We start from the raw sequence: 17,065 nt of genomic DNA on the forward strand, positions 1-17,065 counted from the left end.
TGGACAGAGGTACTAAAGTACATAGTTCAGGGCAATAAAAAAAATAAGTTTGATCTGTGACTGAAAAATGAGAGAACTGCTACTTTATGGCATTCTATAAAGATGTCATAAAATATCTATTTGTTTGACAAATATGCAAAAAATTGAGGACATATTTCAAGATGCTGTTGATTTTTCTAAAGTAGTCCCTCTGGATTTTAAGCACTCTTGATTTTTAGAATTTCTGGAGAGACTAGGAGGAGGAAGGATGAAAAGGGGGAAAATATTGTGACTATCAATTTTCCAGACCATTTTATCTTTTGGGTTTTTTTTTTAAGCCTAGGTTGCCATAACTAAAGACAATGATACTTGATGCATGATGAAAGCACCTCTTAATGTTACCTCCGTAATTACATGACAAGTAGGTCATTCTTGTAGTGTTTTTAATAGCTACCAATCGTAATAGTAAAGGTAATTCATGGTCTTCATTTGTAGTAATTTAATGGGAATTGGAAAGTTAGAAGTAAGCAATATATGAGGAAAAAATGTATTGCAGTGTCGCAGTATTCTGCATTTATGAAAAACAAACTGACATTTCCCTGAAGTGTTTACAGTAATCAGCTTTGTAGGATGAATGAGCTGTCCTAACACAAATGCTTACACACTTTGGGTCTAGATTACCTTTCACTAAAGTTAGGAAGAGTCACCTTGTCATGAATTTGATCGTTACAAGGGTCATCAGTTTTCCAAGTCTGTATAAAATGTTCTGCAAATTGGTGAATAACCTGGCTTGCATCTGTATGTCAGTTTAAAAAACAACTGCACTGGTGACCAATTTTAACCCATGTTGTAAGAGTGAACTTTAGTTGAAAATGTGAAGATCTCTAGTGATGCTGTGAGATTTCTAGTCCTTCAGTAAGTCTGAAGTGTATCATTTGAATGACAACTTTTCAGACACATGTGTCTTCCACTTAAATTTAAGAAGTAATGAATAGCAGAAGTTTTTTGTGTGATATAGGTGTGTGTCCTCATGGTGTTTTACCAGAGCCTGTATGTTCTTTGTGTGCTTGGAGCCAACTGAGAACTGTTTCCATACTGTACAGCATGCAGATAAATTAGTGATGTCAAGCTAAAGCTAATAAGCAGTGCTGAGAGGCAAAGTGTAGTAGCACAGCTTTGAACCCAAGTCAGTATATCAGGATGCCTGCCACTCGCACTATATGCAGAGATGTTTGCACCTTCCTTCAAATACCCGTGTGATTTGCCATGAGGGGACTGGCTCTTATGAAAGCTGGGTGCACTGAGTAAACAGTGAAGAGAACAAAGTTTTACTTTGTGTTTCTATTCTGACTACAGCAGTGTCTGCAAATACAGTGCCTGCTGACTTTACCAAGTAGGTTTAGCCTTTCCATCCTGAAAGATGGCATGGTAGTGGTCTCTACATACTGCACACTAACTATTTGTTCCAAAATACAGTCAGCAGAAGACTTCTGACTGGAATGTTAGCAGTAGTCTCTGAAAGAGATGAGTTAATCTTTTCAATCTGAGAATTTTACGCTTTTCATACAGCAACTCTTATGTCAGGATCCCTCACATTTATTTATATTTAATATTCGTCCCTGAGATGTAATGAGGCATAACAGAACTGCGAAATAGGGAGAGTTGTGTTAGGTGCATGATGCTTGGCAGATCTGGAACTGATTTTTTTTTTTAAAGCAAAAGTAAATGAAAGGGCTTTGCTCCATGGAAAAAGCGGTGTCTTCCTTCATACCTCCTTCAGTAAAAATAGTAACAAGTAAAAACATTTCTAGTATCTCTAGTTCATAACTTAGCATAGTTCAATAGAGCTATTAACGTAGTCATTCTTAAAAGAATTATGTCAGCTGAAAAAGTGAGAAATTTGTCTAGAAAATGGTCTAAAATGCAGTATAATGCAACTGCTGTGTTAGATGTGCAGTGGCAGTATAAATTATAATTGGTTTCCTATAATTGAAAAGCTTTACATGAACTAATGTTTCCGACAATAGCATGGGATAAGTTTCTAATATCTGAATTTGTGGTTTTTATTTTTTTCAAGGTGCACGTTGTCTCTTGTGACTCATTCTACCCATCTCTGGAGATTGACGTCTACCTTTCACGTTCAAGGTCCCTTCACTTTCTGTTGACTTCAGGTGAAATTGCAGACACTCAGCACGATCAAAGAGGGATGTGGGAGGCTTCCAGTATCAGGCCCTTCACCGTCTGCTGTTCTGCTTCTCCAACTGCAGACATCTCTTAATTCACATTGGCTTTAGAAGCCCTCAAATAACTGAAGTGCTTGGTTTGAGTCTTAAGACTAATCTTCCTCAAAGAGGAATGCTGAATTTGAAAGAAGATAATTTGTCTCAGAAGTCTCTGCCAAATATCTCTAGATGGAGTGGTTTCTATTGCAGCTGTTCCATATGTTTCTCTTTTTCCATCTTAAATGTTAAGCTTCTCTTTAATAGAGTCTAATGTTTTCCAGTGGGCACGTGATAACAGAGAATAATACAAAAGTGTGTATTATTTTCAAGCATTTTTAAAGCATGAGAAAGCCCTCATTTTTAAAAGTAAGGACTGATGATAAAATTGCTAGTTTTACTTGGAAGGCAAGACAGCCCTGAGTACTTGATGCATGAAGAGAACATTTTCAAAGACAGCATCAATATTAATATTTTTCTGATCTTAATTCCTTTGTGGCATCACTCTGATGCAGTTAATATACATTCTGTACTCATGAAAAGTATTTCATAATGGTATTCGTATCTGCTAAAATATGGGGTTTCATTACAGATTTTTTTCATGTCAAACCCTAAATTTTTTTGTTCATTTTTTTCAAGGTGATCTGTAAGTGTCTTCACTGACTGAGAAGCTGAATTTATCTTTGTTGCCTGTGAAAGCTGGAAAATGTTCAAAAATCAGTATCAGGTAAAACTGTAATAGTTTTACTTTTTACCATCTTTCACCTCTGAGAGAACTCGTTTAAAATGGCTCTTTCTGCAGGGCAAAAAGTCTAGATACAGAAATGGTTTGGCTTGTTTCATTATTAAGTATTTTTATAGAGATGTTATGAAACAGTGTGTAGTTGCTGATGACACCAACATGGTGTCACCAATGACTTTTTGCCTTCTGCTCCCACCCAGTCGTGGAAGCAGGCCCAACTCTTAAGGTGTAGGCAGAAAAAGGGGTTGGTTTATTCTCCTGGTCCAGCACAAGAGTTGTTGAACGCTGCCTGTTCCCTGGCCTTCCTTTTCACTGTGCTTTGCCTCCCTTTCTCTGCACCAGTCCCTTCCCAAAAGAGCAACCCATCCCTAATTCCTTTTTGCCCACTGGTCCCAGATGTGCTACATCTATACCCAAAATTGGTAATTCTGATGCTATTACCTAGGGTATCTCAGCTTTATATGATATTTCTGATACAGTTGCCTAATTGCTGTTGACTTTGCAGGATCGTGCTCCCAAAAAGATGCCCCATACTCCCTTCCAACTGATAGTGGAGTTTGGCAGTTTCTTGCCTTGGCCACCCATGAAATCCAGCCATCTTCCACAGCATTTAGTGGGCAACTAGGAATGAGAAGGGAGCGGTGTAGTTGTAATGATAGATTAGGCCAACCATGCTGCTGAAAAAGGTGCTTATCAAACTCTAGGCTGAATACATCAGGTGTCACATTTTTTGTGTCATTAAACATGAAAAGTATTGAAGGAAATAATTCCCTAAGCAGAATTGATAAAGCCTACCTCCCCAAGAGCCTATGGTTATAATCTTTGATGTCTCGGAGGGGACATGCTCTTTGTAAGGAGTTTTCACCTGGCAGGGGTGTTTGTAATCTTTTTCTGCTATTAATTCTCTGGTGCCTCATGAAGGCTGCAGCATGAGTACAGTTCTTTTTAATGGTGGTACTGATAGGATCTGACCCATGGGGCCGCTTAAATTGGCCCAGAAAAGATAGAAAACTTTCGTGAATTTCACAGACCGCTCAAATCAGGCTGGAATTTGGTAACTAGTAGAAAAGTTACTGGAAAATGTCTTTGACTTACTCACATGAGTAAAAACGTGCATATATGTAGACAGATTGTGTAAGTCTAATTTCCCTAGGAAATCAGACAAAACATCCAATCTGCAACTTTTTTTAAAAAAATTTTAGTATGTTTTAAAACTCACTTTGTTTGAGTTGTAGGAATAAGCCATATTCAAATATAAATGACTAATCTCCTGCACGTTTTTCGAATTTTTGCAATAATTTTGCTTTTTAGAGAATGACATTATAAATAAAAGAATTAAACTATTCCATGGTATTCATTCAGGTTTATGTTCTGATCCTCTAGTAAAGCCAAATATTGTCTGTATGGGTTGCTATATTATAGTAGTCTAGAAGCTGTTACTGATTTTCTGCTGTCTGACTGATCAGCAGTACTGACTGTGGTAACAGCCTGATGTGGGGAGAGATCGTTCTTATTTACTCATCCTGACCGTTGATGGTTCTGTGCTGAGTATTTGGTTGGATGATGGATGTGTCCTTAAAGCATTTTATCGTAGGGTGGTCCATTTGTTGAAGTATTCAGTGCTCAAGGCAAGAACCCGGGAGCAAAATGGAAGGTTTTTGGCAGCCCATCAGCTATACGGAAAGTAAGTTTTTAATGAAAGTTTTAAAGAAACCTAGAGTATAGAACAGAAAAATGTGAATGAAGCTTAAAATTAGACGGTAATGAGGGTTCTGACCTGACAGTGGAGTTGTCACTTGCAGTTCTATCTTTATGATGGACTAAATGACTACTTAAATTAGTTCTTTATGCCTGTTTGCGGGCTAGGTTGGTCGCAGTGTAATTTTATCGTTTAAATATTTAGAAAGTAATTTTGCTATTCTCATAACTAGTGGATTGAGTTGGGCCCATTGGATCACAAGTCCTGTTTGTCAGCATTATTTGTTCATTAAACGTGCAAGTACAGGCCATATTTCTATGGATTATGTTATTACTATCGTATCTTAACTATGAAGTCACACTTGCAGTACTGTCTGCCACTTGATTTTTGACAACGTAGCTTAACATGTTAGTAGCCTGGTTGATTGTGAGGAGAATTGTCAGGATGCTTATGTTTGTTTGTTGCTCCTTTTTGTAGGAGTATGATAAAGGAGTAAAAGGCTTTGTTTTTCTACTTGAAGGAAGCAGTCAAATCAACAAAATGCAGTTACCAAAGAAAACAAGACAAACTTGTAAGTATCAAAGAATTAAGTGCCTGTGATGTTATTCTGATTGCTACATCAGTCTTATAATGGACTGTAGAACTTGTATTATTCTCCCTTACACTGAGCATCATTCAGCATTAGCAAAGTGGCTTTTCACTAACTTTTTATCAAGTCAGTTACGAATAAGAAAAAGGTATAGAAATGCCATCTTGGAGTGCTGTAGGGAAGGTCCTTGTCCCAGTGCTGCTAGGTTCACTTCTGTACCTGATCCAGCTACAGACTGATGTCTGGCAAATAACTTCTGACTCCATTCAGCACTTGAAGTCAATAATTCTATTGACATTACAGAATATGGAATAGGTTCCTGCCCGGTTTCTCATTTTATTTCTAAAAGCGTTTTTATGTATCAAATAAGCACTATCAGTAAAAGGAAGTTATACCCAAATTTCAGCTGTGTTTATGTAATCGGTCTTGGTAGTATGGAGCGTTTCCCCTGGCTGTCTATTGCACCAGAATAATCCCAAATCAAAGCAGCCTGTGTTTCTCAGGGCATACAGCAATCATCGTAATTTATGCCTTAAACCCCACTGCAGGGTGTTGTACCTTGTAAGGCTTGTAGTAATGAATTGAGCTGGTTTAGAATTAACTGCTTGCTTTTGAAGAAAAATTGAGAAGGTGGTTTTAGCCAAATGAAACAGGAATCTTCTAGGATATGTCTCATGCAGGGTACATTGTTACAAATTAGGTTTTCCAAACAAACACAAAAAATAAATCAGAAATCATGTAGTCTGGTCATACACTAGGGCCTTGAAGAATAATCTGATTTTTATGAAAGAAACTTACTGTTGTCTTCAGGATAATAAATATTAATCTAATGTATCTTTCTGAGAAATCACACTTTTACTTCTTTATTGCCAATGTTACAATAAACTATTACAACCTAAAATGAGGATTAAGAATTAGTGTTGTGGATTACCACAGCTAAGAAGTTTGGTTTTAAATGTACTTTAGCTGGTGCTGCAATACTACAGTCAAATTCCTACCTGTCGCTATTCTGTCTCCTTCTGCCTCTGTCTCTTCCTCTCTTGAGGTGTATGTACCTCAAGTGTTTCATTTACGTCAAGTATACAATCTCCCAGTTTTGCTGTAATTTTTGCACACTTTTCCAAAATAAAAGACGTTACATATGCAAATATAATTTGAAACTTTAAAGTGTGATTTGACCCACAGAAGAAGGAAGCTGGCGTTCTTCAGAAGAGGAGCTAATGATGTTGTTGAGTCAATGGAAGGAGCCATCTCTGATGGAATAACTAAGAAAACATACATTTAATTTAGACATCTTTGTACTGTTTTCCCTTGATAGGAAGCTACCTGAATCATGAAAGTTTTCTTGGTTTTGTTCCCTCAGTTAAGCTCCTTTGCTGTTGTTCTAAAATTCAGAAGCCTCCACTGAGCATTGTTATGATCTGGATTGCATTTTTACCCTGGGGTTTTCTGGAGCTGTTTAATAAGGTGTACATTGTCACAAATGTGTGAGCAAGCTTCATGTGAGCATAAGATAATCTTGATAGGAAAGGTATTATTTATTTTATGATTCCTATGGGGTGTTTGGTGTCTGTGCTCTTGAACACAATGTAGACTTGTAAGTAAAAAAAAATTTTAAAAGTTCTTTTTATTTTCATGAGAATTTCACCAAAGCCACAGGTGGGACTTTTAAAACAACACTTTTACTGCAGTTTGGATTGGTTTTCTTCAGGTTTTTCTCATGTTCATATGTTGTGTGAACCTTGGGAAATGTTGCAGGAGCATCGCTGTATGGTACGAAATTGAAATGCTTGATGGTGAAATGTACAGCTCTATGCACATAGCACGTGTGTTTTGTTTTTTCTGTTTCTAGTGGGACTGATCCAGCAATTTCTGACCCTTCAGATTTTTGTGCCGTTGGGACAAGACTTCTCCGTTGGGTTACTGTAAGATACATAAAATTTCCTTGAATACTTAATGTAAAGTGAATGCCTGATTGCAGCTGTAGCTGTGGTGGCAGATTTTGCTTTAAAGCACAGTGACTTATCAAGTCAATAAGAAGTAATTAAGCTAATACGTTCATTATTTCTTGGATGTTTTAAATGCTGACAGTCTTTGAAGACAGAACAAATTCTAAAAATCATGAATGAAGATGTTGGCAAGTCTGAAGAAATGGGACGTGAATTTATCAAACATAGGAAAATACTGACTCATGAGGATTTCCTGAAAATTTATAAGAGGTTTATAAATAACTATTCCAGGGCCCTTTAGTTCAGAGCTAAAAGAGATTTATATTCTAATAACTGAGGGAGGAAAAAACCAAACCAAACAAATGGCAAAAAGCTGGAGCAGCAAATGGAGTGCTCAGTTGACAGAATTTTGTCCACACTGTAAAGAAAGAGAGGTGCAGCTGACATAGACTTTTTCAGTGTGACGTGATTTAATACAGTTTTAAACTTAGCCAACTGTCAGTTTTTGAACAGTTGAACACCTAAGATTTGGATTAACGAAAGGAATATTATGCCATTAGAAACCCTGCAAGAAAAGATGGGTTGAGCGACAGGCAATTAAACTGAGTAAATTTGATGCAGAATTTTATTGTTGTTTGCCTTTCTGGGATTTTTGTATTCATTTGTACCCATAGGCGTCAGCTTTTCTTGATGGTCTGAGTAAGGGGAAACAACTCTTGTGTGTTTAAGTCAAAGAGGACAGAATGAGATGTTGAGAAAATGTTATTTCAGTTATACTTTAGTAGAGATACAATGTTCATTGTCATGTGAATAATCTATTTCATGAAATTAGGATGGTGTGCTATTTTCTGTTGCTGGGTAATTCTGTTATCTTCTGTGCCTGCATGTAAAGAGAGTAATCTTGGAATATCTTGTTATTTTAACAAAGACTATGCCAGTGTGAATTGAGTTGTATTTATTAAAATTCCTCAGTGGATGTATAACACTCTGTGCAGGTACTCTAGCCTCAGTCGTTTGTGAGTTAGTGGACGTTTATAACGTACATCGTTTTGGTAACAGTATCCATTCCTCTGAGGCGTGCTTAATTTCCAACATGATTTTAGAATCTGAACCTTGAGAAAATCTTCAAAGGATAGATTAACTTATTTAGCACAGATCTTCACCAGAGACTATTTCTGTGTCTCCATGGAGCATGGAAATTTGAGAACACCAAGTTCAAAATACTTGTTTTAAAGCCAGTTTTAACTCTATGCGTCAAGAACTTGGTGCAGCAAATACTAATATTTTTGCTAATTTAAAGTGAGAAACTGTAGGCAGGAAAGCTGGAAACTGTTGACTAGATCAGAAAACTGCCAGTTTTCAAGCAACTTCCCTTTCTCTTTTCTGTTATGTTTTCCTTTCAAGGTAGTTCTCTTTCTTACCTCATTTTGAATAATGTTTTTGCTTAGATATTATGGTATGTCCAATATAAGCATACACAACTTTTAAAGCTACCCTTTATTTTTTTGGTTCTGGTTACGCTTTAGGCTCCTATGGTTCTAACTGCTGCTTTACTTCTAGAAGTGTGTAACAAAAGGTACCAAACCAACAGGATATGCCATAAGGTGAACAGAAACCAAGTACATAGATCTGCTTCTCACAGGCATTGTATAGACATGAGAGACTTAGTTATGGGTACAGAAATTCAGATTTTCTTCAGTTTCTTACTGAATTTGGTTCTTTTGGGTCCTTACCACCCATCTATACCTCTTAACAAGAACCTCTTTTCCACTTCTCATTTTATTTTTTCATCGCTTGCTTCTTTCAATAATTGAAAATGCTCTGATTTTTCTACCACCTCCCACCTTGCTCTGCCCTTTCTTTTTCCAGCTCATATCCAGACTTCATGTTTTCTTCAGTCTCTCACTACTTCCTGTTCCCACCATTTCTGTGTCCCTCTTTAATATATATTTACTTCTATATTATTCTTAGGTACTTCTATAAATTGAAATACTTGCATTTTGTATTTGCTATGTATATGGTTTATGTAAGCATGTAATATATTACTACATTTACTGTATACATTTACTATATTTAAATAGCTATAAAGTTTTCACAACTTTTTTTCTTTTCTGTCAACTTTCTTGACTCTGAATTAGTGTTGCTGGAGAGCCTGGTACAAATCCTAATTCTCTCTCCTTCTCTTATGAGCAGTGATTTCGCTGTCTGTCGATGAAGTAATCTCAATACATTTCCACAGACTACTTACAAAAGAACAGATGTTTAATTCAGTGTAACTCTTTCGTTATTTAATTACGTTATAATCAAATCATGCTTATTCTGATAGTTACACATTAATGCATTCAAAGTAACTGGAGCTACTTAAAGGTGTATAAGCCTGCAAAGTATAATCTCATTTGTTCTTCATTTAGGGTAACAGTAACTGTATATAAAACTTCTTTAAAAATAAATTTAGTACCAAGTGCTGTATTAGAAATCAACAGTAATTTATTGATGTACCTATAAACTCCTTCAAGACTTGCAAAATAATGTATTTTATCCTGGGAAAGTCTTGATAATCCAGTAAATAATGGAGACAAGTCCTCTTGCTTCACGTGACTTCCATTCAGTTCTTTTCATTTCAGCTGTTTTGAAAGGAATCTCTCGCTGGTTTGTGGACAGAATATTGATTGCGCTGGTGCTTCCTGGAGTTCAACGTTCCAAGATGGTTTCTTGCATAATCTGACTACTTACTACTGAATATTTGAGTGGCTTCAAGTGAAAATTGATAGCATACCAAGCCACCAAATTTACTTCATGTAAAAACCACTTTGGCAGGTTTTGTAATAGCTGCACATGATGCTTTATGGTACATTTCTTCCTCTCCTATTCTGCGTAGAGATAGAAATATGAACTTAGTTTGAGCCTCATCCTCTCTTTTGCATTCTGTTCAGTGATTGATCTGATCAGCAAACAAGAATTTCCTCAGGGCTGTCCATCACTGCTGGCATCAGCTGAGCTAAACCTTCTCACTTGGTGCTATCAACCGCTGGAGTGAGATTCCCATCATAAATACTGAATGTGCAAGCAGCCGTTTAAATCAGCTGCTTTGCCTTTTCATTGGAAGAAATTTAAGTAGAATTTTAGATACTTTGTTAGGTGGCCTGATTAGATGAGTATCACCACATTCACAATCAATGTATTAAACTACCTAAAAAAAAATGTGCAAAATAGATCATAGGTGGAAAATTTGGTGAAATCACGACTAAGGTAGAGAGCATCTAATTTATGCAGCCTTTTTGAAGCAAATAACAGCAAAGGTGTTAGTAATGCTGAAAATAGCCATCTGTTAATGTAGTAGCCAGTTATTAAATCTTCAGTATTATGGACTTTGCTACCTTTCTGAAAAAGCAAAAGTAACTCAATGTTTGAAAAAGTATTTGTGTGTAAAAGACAACAGCACCTGGCTTGTGTTGGCACTCTTGGTGTAACTCCCAATGTATGGACATGTGCAAGTGCTCATGCTGTTTTATCAAGCACGCAAACGTCCATTCTTATTAAAATCCTTTCTTGCCAGTCATTGTCGTTGTTTTTCTGACGTGTTTATTTTAGGTGTTAGGTATCACATTAAATGAGTACATCGTGTTATCTTAAGTTTTACAGCAGATGGGTAAAGATGTTGATGTGATAAAATAGACCTTCAAAGTGTACCGTAGCCTCAAAAACAGCAGTGGTCTCATGTTTGTCAGAAGTTCTGTTTCTGGTTATGCACCAAAATACTTTACGGTCTTGTATGAGTCCCTGTAAGTTGCTCAGCCTTTTTTTCCCCAGTTCTCTCATACAAGTTATAGAAGTGTAACATTTATGATTATTTTTTTAAGTATATTATAAAGAGTTAACTAATTCATTGTATGATACTCTTAAATATATAAAGTGATAAAAATAGGAATTCTAGTACAGTGTAAAATCTGATGGTTTATCAAGTACACTTTCATTAATATGCAGGCTAGTGTGTGCTGATAGCACAGATTTAATATTTGATATGTTATCCTATCACTGAATAGACGACAGATTTTAGAGAGGTAGAGTGTGTTTGATGAAAAGAAGTTTCTCAGTTTTGCATTTGGGCATCCAGACAGGACAGAAAATAGTAATAACAAGATGTGTCCAAACTAGTATCTTTTGCCTTTATTTTATTTTTTGCCTGCTGGCAATGTTCTTCCTAATGCAGCCCAGAATTTCTTGGGCTTCTTTGCTGCCTCATGGCCAACTTGTCCACCAGCACCCTCAGGCCATTTATACAAAGCTGCTTTCCAGCCAGTCAGCCCTCAGACTGTACTGGTGCATGGGATTATTCCTCCTCGTGTACAGGATTTACAGTCTGTAATTTAAAGTTAGGACTTTGTATTTTAAATCTAGTTTGGGTTTGTTTTTTTTACTTGCTGAAGTTCATCAGCATTAAGGCAGGTGGTTTTGTTCACATGTATTTTTTGCGAGTGAGAAGAACTTCAGAAAGCTGGGAAATAATCCTGCTCAGTTGGTAGGTATTAGCTTCTGGAAACGTAGCATTTTCCTAACACTTTGGACTGACATCTCAGAACTAGCATAGCCTGAAACCACAGTTGTAGCTTATTTTCACTCTGAAGAGTGATATCTTTGATCATGCATAGAAGCTTAGTGGTAACAGAGATGCTCTTGATTTATTGAATAAACAAGAACTCTCTGGAGTTTCAAACTCTGCAACATACCTGATAAGGTTTTAGTTTTCTGACAAAGTTTAACTAGTTACCTATAGAGGAATCTGCAGGGGAAAAAGGGCTTAAAATGTGCACATTCCCAAAGTAGTTGTATTTGGTGATGAGCAACTTAGTGCTCAGTGCAGTAGAACATAGATTTTTGTACCTTATTTCCTTTTTTCAAACAGTTGTTTCTGTAAATGGGTTTATTACTTTCATATTTTTAATAACCAGAACATACTAGATTTTACATGCATAGCTAATTCATTCATAGACACCGTAATAGCTTTAATTTGTGAATGACGTGCTATCATAATTAGTCATCATTCTAGCTTTGCTGACAGAGAGATGATAAATTATTCATGTTAATCTAAACACCCAGCCTGTTTTCAGATACAGAACAATAAAAACATGCATCTTGGTTAGTCTTGCAAGTCTTAAACAAACCTTTTAAATATCGAAGCAGGGCATAGAGGCTAATCCTGTCATGTCCTTCTGATGGTATTTGAAGATTTTTAGATAGGGGCTGAAGGTGAACTTCATTGAGCAGATTTAACTGGAGAGATTATTTGAAGTTCTGATGTTTAGTAGCACGAGCCTTGCTCCTTGAATGTTTTGTGAAGCAGGAGTGAAATACATTCTTAAAAGTATTCAGGTATGTTAAATTCCAGAACTTACAAACAGTAACTGATGTGTTTGAAAGTAAGCAGTTCTGGTTTTTTAATAACTCTTCCAGTCATCACATTTCACTAGAGTACCAAAACAGCATGGCTGCTAATTTAGGAAGTCGTTGTCCCATGAACAGGGTGTCCTGCTTCCAGATACAAAAAAGGATTAATGGAATTTTATAGAACCGATAACGAATTGCACAGCCCTTGGATTGAACTGATACAGATGTGTACCAAATTTTCTTTTATTTCATTAATTGAATATTTTCAGCACCCAGAACTTTCTCACTCATTGAAACCCTCATTTTCTCGAACACCTATAGACAGTGTTTAATGTGCTTTTTGCAGCGTGCTCTTTTGTTGGATTCTTTTTCCCCTCAAGTATTTTGTAGCTGTAGAACAAGAATATTCTCAAGAGGGTAATTTCTTGTTTCTCCGGTTATTGAAGGGGAGAAGTCAGAATAAGTTTCTCAAATCTTAGTAGGAAAAAAAAGACTTCTGTTAAAAACTATAGGTTAAAAATTTGTCAATGGACACCTTTAACAAGGCGAGAGAGAGTGAAGTGGCAATAACAGGGCTGAATAAGCATCCTGAAACATGGGAAATTGCTCACACCTGGAGATGCAGGTGGCTAAAAAGTTGAATGTTGTCATCTCCAGTTATTTTGATAATCACTGTTACCGTATCTTGTGAGAAAGTTTTCCCTTTAAGAAAACAACAAAAAACCACCCCAAAAATCATGTCCAACTTTTAGTGATTAAATAATAAGTATTTTGGAGAAAAATACATATCCTCGCTCCTCCTACTCAGTCTCCTTTCGGCTGATCAATTTGGGCCCGCTAATGGAAAGGTTATCCAGTGTTATCATTTATTTAAAGACCAGAAAAACAGAATGATGAGCAAAAATATATTTCTCAGACTTGTTTCAGAAATAACTTACTGCTTTCTCCTCAGACTAGAGCACAATCCTCTATCTGCCAAGCTCCAATTAGGTACAGTTTGTCCAGTGAAGTCAACAGCTGTCACAGAAAGGAGTATTTCCTTCATCAGGCTGTTGTATCCTCAGAGGCTGATGTTGCAGGATTTGTGCTGCAGTTGTAGTGTCTGCAAATGAACAGGTAGGGTAATTGCTTTTTTGAAAGTGCAGTTACCAGCAGACTTAATTTAGTACAGCACAGCACCTTTAGCTTAGGAGGCTGCTGAAACAGTGTCCAGTCTGTAAAGCTCCTCCTTTTTCCACTTCAGTCCAAGATCGTGACCTTTCTATCTTGTTTTATTTCTGCATAAGTTTCAAAATGCCCTGGAAGTAATCATATTAACCAGTGTGACTTTAAGTAGATCTCGGATCTGTCAGAACTGATGGGAGAGATGCTTTGTGTTGTCAGGTTTTAACTCGCTAGCTAGTGAGTCTATTTTATCCTATCATATGATTTGCTATTAAATGAATAGAGTAAATCTCATTGTGGTGTTAGATGATGTCCTGGTTATATTACAGAATAAATTACTGTCTTCTAGGAAGTTAGGGAGGTGAAGAGTACTAATTACGTATATTTTGGCTGGTGGATCAATTTAAGTAACACAGAGTGAACTGAATCCTGGTTGGTTGGTTGGTAGGGTTTGTTATTCAGGATTTTCACCTGCCAAATAAAGTAAATGTATGATCCAGTATTAGCAAGAAAAATTAGGTTTGCCTTTTTAAAGGGCAAACCTCTTAACAATTCCTAGTAATTAGAGTAAATGGTTTAAATGTGAGAAATACGGCTTTACTTAAAAGAGCTGTTACATATAGCAGGTGCAAACATAACCTTTTCCTTGTCTTTGCAAACATGAAAGGACAGTTTCTTTAGAATATATAAATTAATGGAAAGAAGACCAAAGTGGAAAAAGTAGCAGCCAACAAACTAAAGAAGAGAGCCAACAGAATTAGTTGCAGGCATAACTAACTGCATTATAAGGGTGATTTGTTTAGATTCTTGAAAAATAAGTAGGCACTAAACTTCCCACATATTAATTCTCATTAGAGTACTTTGTACTGAACAAATGAAAACCTGTTTTCTAGACTTGCAGTTTTCTAAATGATTTGGCACAGTTGGCTGTGCTGCGGATGAACATACCACCGTGTCTCAAAATAGAATTTACTGGATACTTGAAAATAAGAGAAATCCGAGCTCGTTACTAAACCAAGGGTGCTATCTTGATAAAAGTTTCTAGAATGTTATGAATATTGATGATGGCTTCCAGAATGATTTTGGAAATGTGTGAAGTTCTAAGAAATGAAACTTTCACACAAATAATTCTTGGATTTCAGTGAAAATACCAGGTCATTCTTTCAGTTGGAGAATTGATGGCAAATATGGTTAACTTTAAAGGAGAGCTCAGGAATCACCAGTTCTTCATAACTGCTCGTATTTAGAAAGTTGTCTTTTTATTCTAGCAACCAGATTTGATTATTCTCTTTTTGCACCTGCCATGTGGATTTTACTGCCTCTTGTGGATACTGTTTAAAGGGACTTTGGTGTGGTTTTTTTCTTAATTGTCTCCACAAAAACATTATCAACGGAAAATTCCAGTAAACAAAGCTGCTTCTTTACAACTTATTCGCTAGGTCTACGTGCCATATCAATCTTCCTGATCTTTTATTTTGTAGACACTTGATTGATTTTCAACATAAGCCTTTATGAGGGCAAAACACAGTGCTCTGGGTTTGAGATGGCCAGGCAGCTGGTTCAATAACATAACACCTCCTGTGAGACCAATTTACAAGTAGCACATAAAACAAAACATATGTGAAGTACAGACTGCTCCTGAATAAGTAGACTTGGGAATCTGTAAACATCAGCTGACCATTGGTATTCCTTTGTTTTTCTGTCTTTAAAATAGAGATGATTTAATCTGATGTTTCTGAAGCACGTACTTTTTACAGGGAAAATGGCACTACAGCTGCTAAGTACAAATGTACCAACATTCTCACAGTTTAGCTTTAGCAGGGGATTCTGTCTGGATTTTGAGCAGGATACAGCGATTTCCATGAATAATAAATTGTATGGGAGTTGCTCTTTGCTTAGCAACATCGATGAAATACCTGCTTTCCTGTTTGGTAAACTTCCAGTTTAAGTCATTTATAAGGAGAAAAACGCTTTCATTTTAAGAACAAGTGAGCCTGATAAATGAAGTTTCCCTTCAACAGTCCAGCATAATTTTTTCTAAGTTGGTTTTAAGCCTTGAATTGAACATTAACAAATGGTTATAAATTATTATACACACAGAAGCAAAGTGAATAAGTAATCTGAGAAGATGAGTTTATCTGTACTCTTGGGTAGTTGCTACCATTTACTTGCAATCTTGCCATAGTTACCATTGTGAGGAGAATAGTCAATCAAAGTTGAAGATATAAAATAAAATAGAAAATTGAATTGGAAGGTAATTTTACTTTCAAATGGTTTGCAAATGTAGATGTTAAGTGTGAAATGAATGCAGTTAATGACCATAGCTGGGAGAGTTATGCACCTGCTGATCACAGGAATATTATTATAAATGAGGTTGATTTTCCTGTTGACTACCTCATTTTTCTCAACATGGTCTCATTACTTTTCTATCACATCTGACCCTCAGATAGAAATACTCAAGCACAGACATAATAAAAATACATTAACTCCTGTATAGATTTTTTTAAATGCGTCTTTGAAAATCAGGATGTGTGCTGCAGATGTTTCTTGCCTTTGTAGGATTAACATGGGTTGTGTTTCTGATAACAAAAAAAAGAAAAGTTGAGTTTCACAAGTGCTCTTGAGTCATTTACAGGGGAGTTCTGGTGTTCTAACTCCCATTGTCTGAATTATTTCAGAAGAGTTTCATCACGCCCTTGTTTTGTTTTTATTTCCCAAGAAGCAATGTAACTGAAAATTCTGAACGTTACCAACACTCAATTTTCTTTCCTTTCACAGGAAATAAATTATTTTACAGAACTTTAACAGCATCATCTTCTCCAATTTTGATTGTTCTTCAAATGCTTTACCTACTTTTGCCTGTAGAACATAACTGTTTTTATTGTTTTAAGTCTATTTACTGAAATAAATTTTAATCTTCTTTAGTTGTGATTATAACTATATTTCTGAGGTTTGCTGCTTCTTTACAGCATACATACCATCACAAAAATGATCTTATTTTAGACTTATATGACAGAGTCTGATATAAATGTATGTATTGTTATCTAAATGTATGTGTTTTATATTGTACTTCAGAATGAAGCTGAGTTATACATTTACTAATGGCCTTTTTATTGCTAAGGTACCTAATATTTTTCAAGAGGGAGAAAGATAAAACTATTCATATAAAAATAAATAATGAAATTTAAACATACTGAACTAATACTATGAAGTGAACTCAAGTTTTTATTGCCAGTTGTTTGGAGATATGCATGACTTAAGTCTCGGCTCCTACTGCTTTGTCGTAGCATCATTTAAAGCAGCATTCTCCACTGAGAATTACGTGGTTTGAGTTTCAGC

The 17,065-nt window shown here is 36.1% G+C and overlaps 1 protein-coding gene across 1 annotated transcript in view; it reads left to right on the forward strand.

The window, feature by feature from the left end:
- The first annotated feature begins 2,904 nt into the window (after window positions 1–2,904).
- LOC104547969 (chromosome unknown open reading frame, human C3orf67) overlaps window positions 2,905–17,065 on the forward strand; it is a 71,728-nt gene continuing 57,567 nt past the window's right edge. Inside the window, exons 1-4 of the mRNA XM_010193863.1 lie at window positions 2,905–2,925; window positions 4,535–4,624; window positions 5,117–5,210; window positions 7,081–7,153. Of these exons, the coding sequence (XP_010192165.1) occupies window positions 2,905–2,925; window positions 4,535–4,624; window positions 5,117–5,210; window positions 7,081–7,153 (278 nt within the window). The remainder of the gene's footprint in view (window positions 2,926–4,534; window positions 4,625–5,116; window positions 5,211–7,080; window positions 7,154–17,065) is intronic.

The sequence above is a fragment of the Mesitornis unicolor genome, unplaced genomic scaffold (genome assembly GCF_000695765.1).
Source record: "Mesitornis unicolor isolate BGI_N332 unplaced genomic scaffold, ASM69576v1 scaffold8501, whole genome shotgun sequence".
NCBI lineage: Eukaryota > Metazoa > Chordata > Aves > Mesitornithiformes > Mesitornithidae > Mesitornis > Mesitornis unicolor.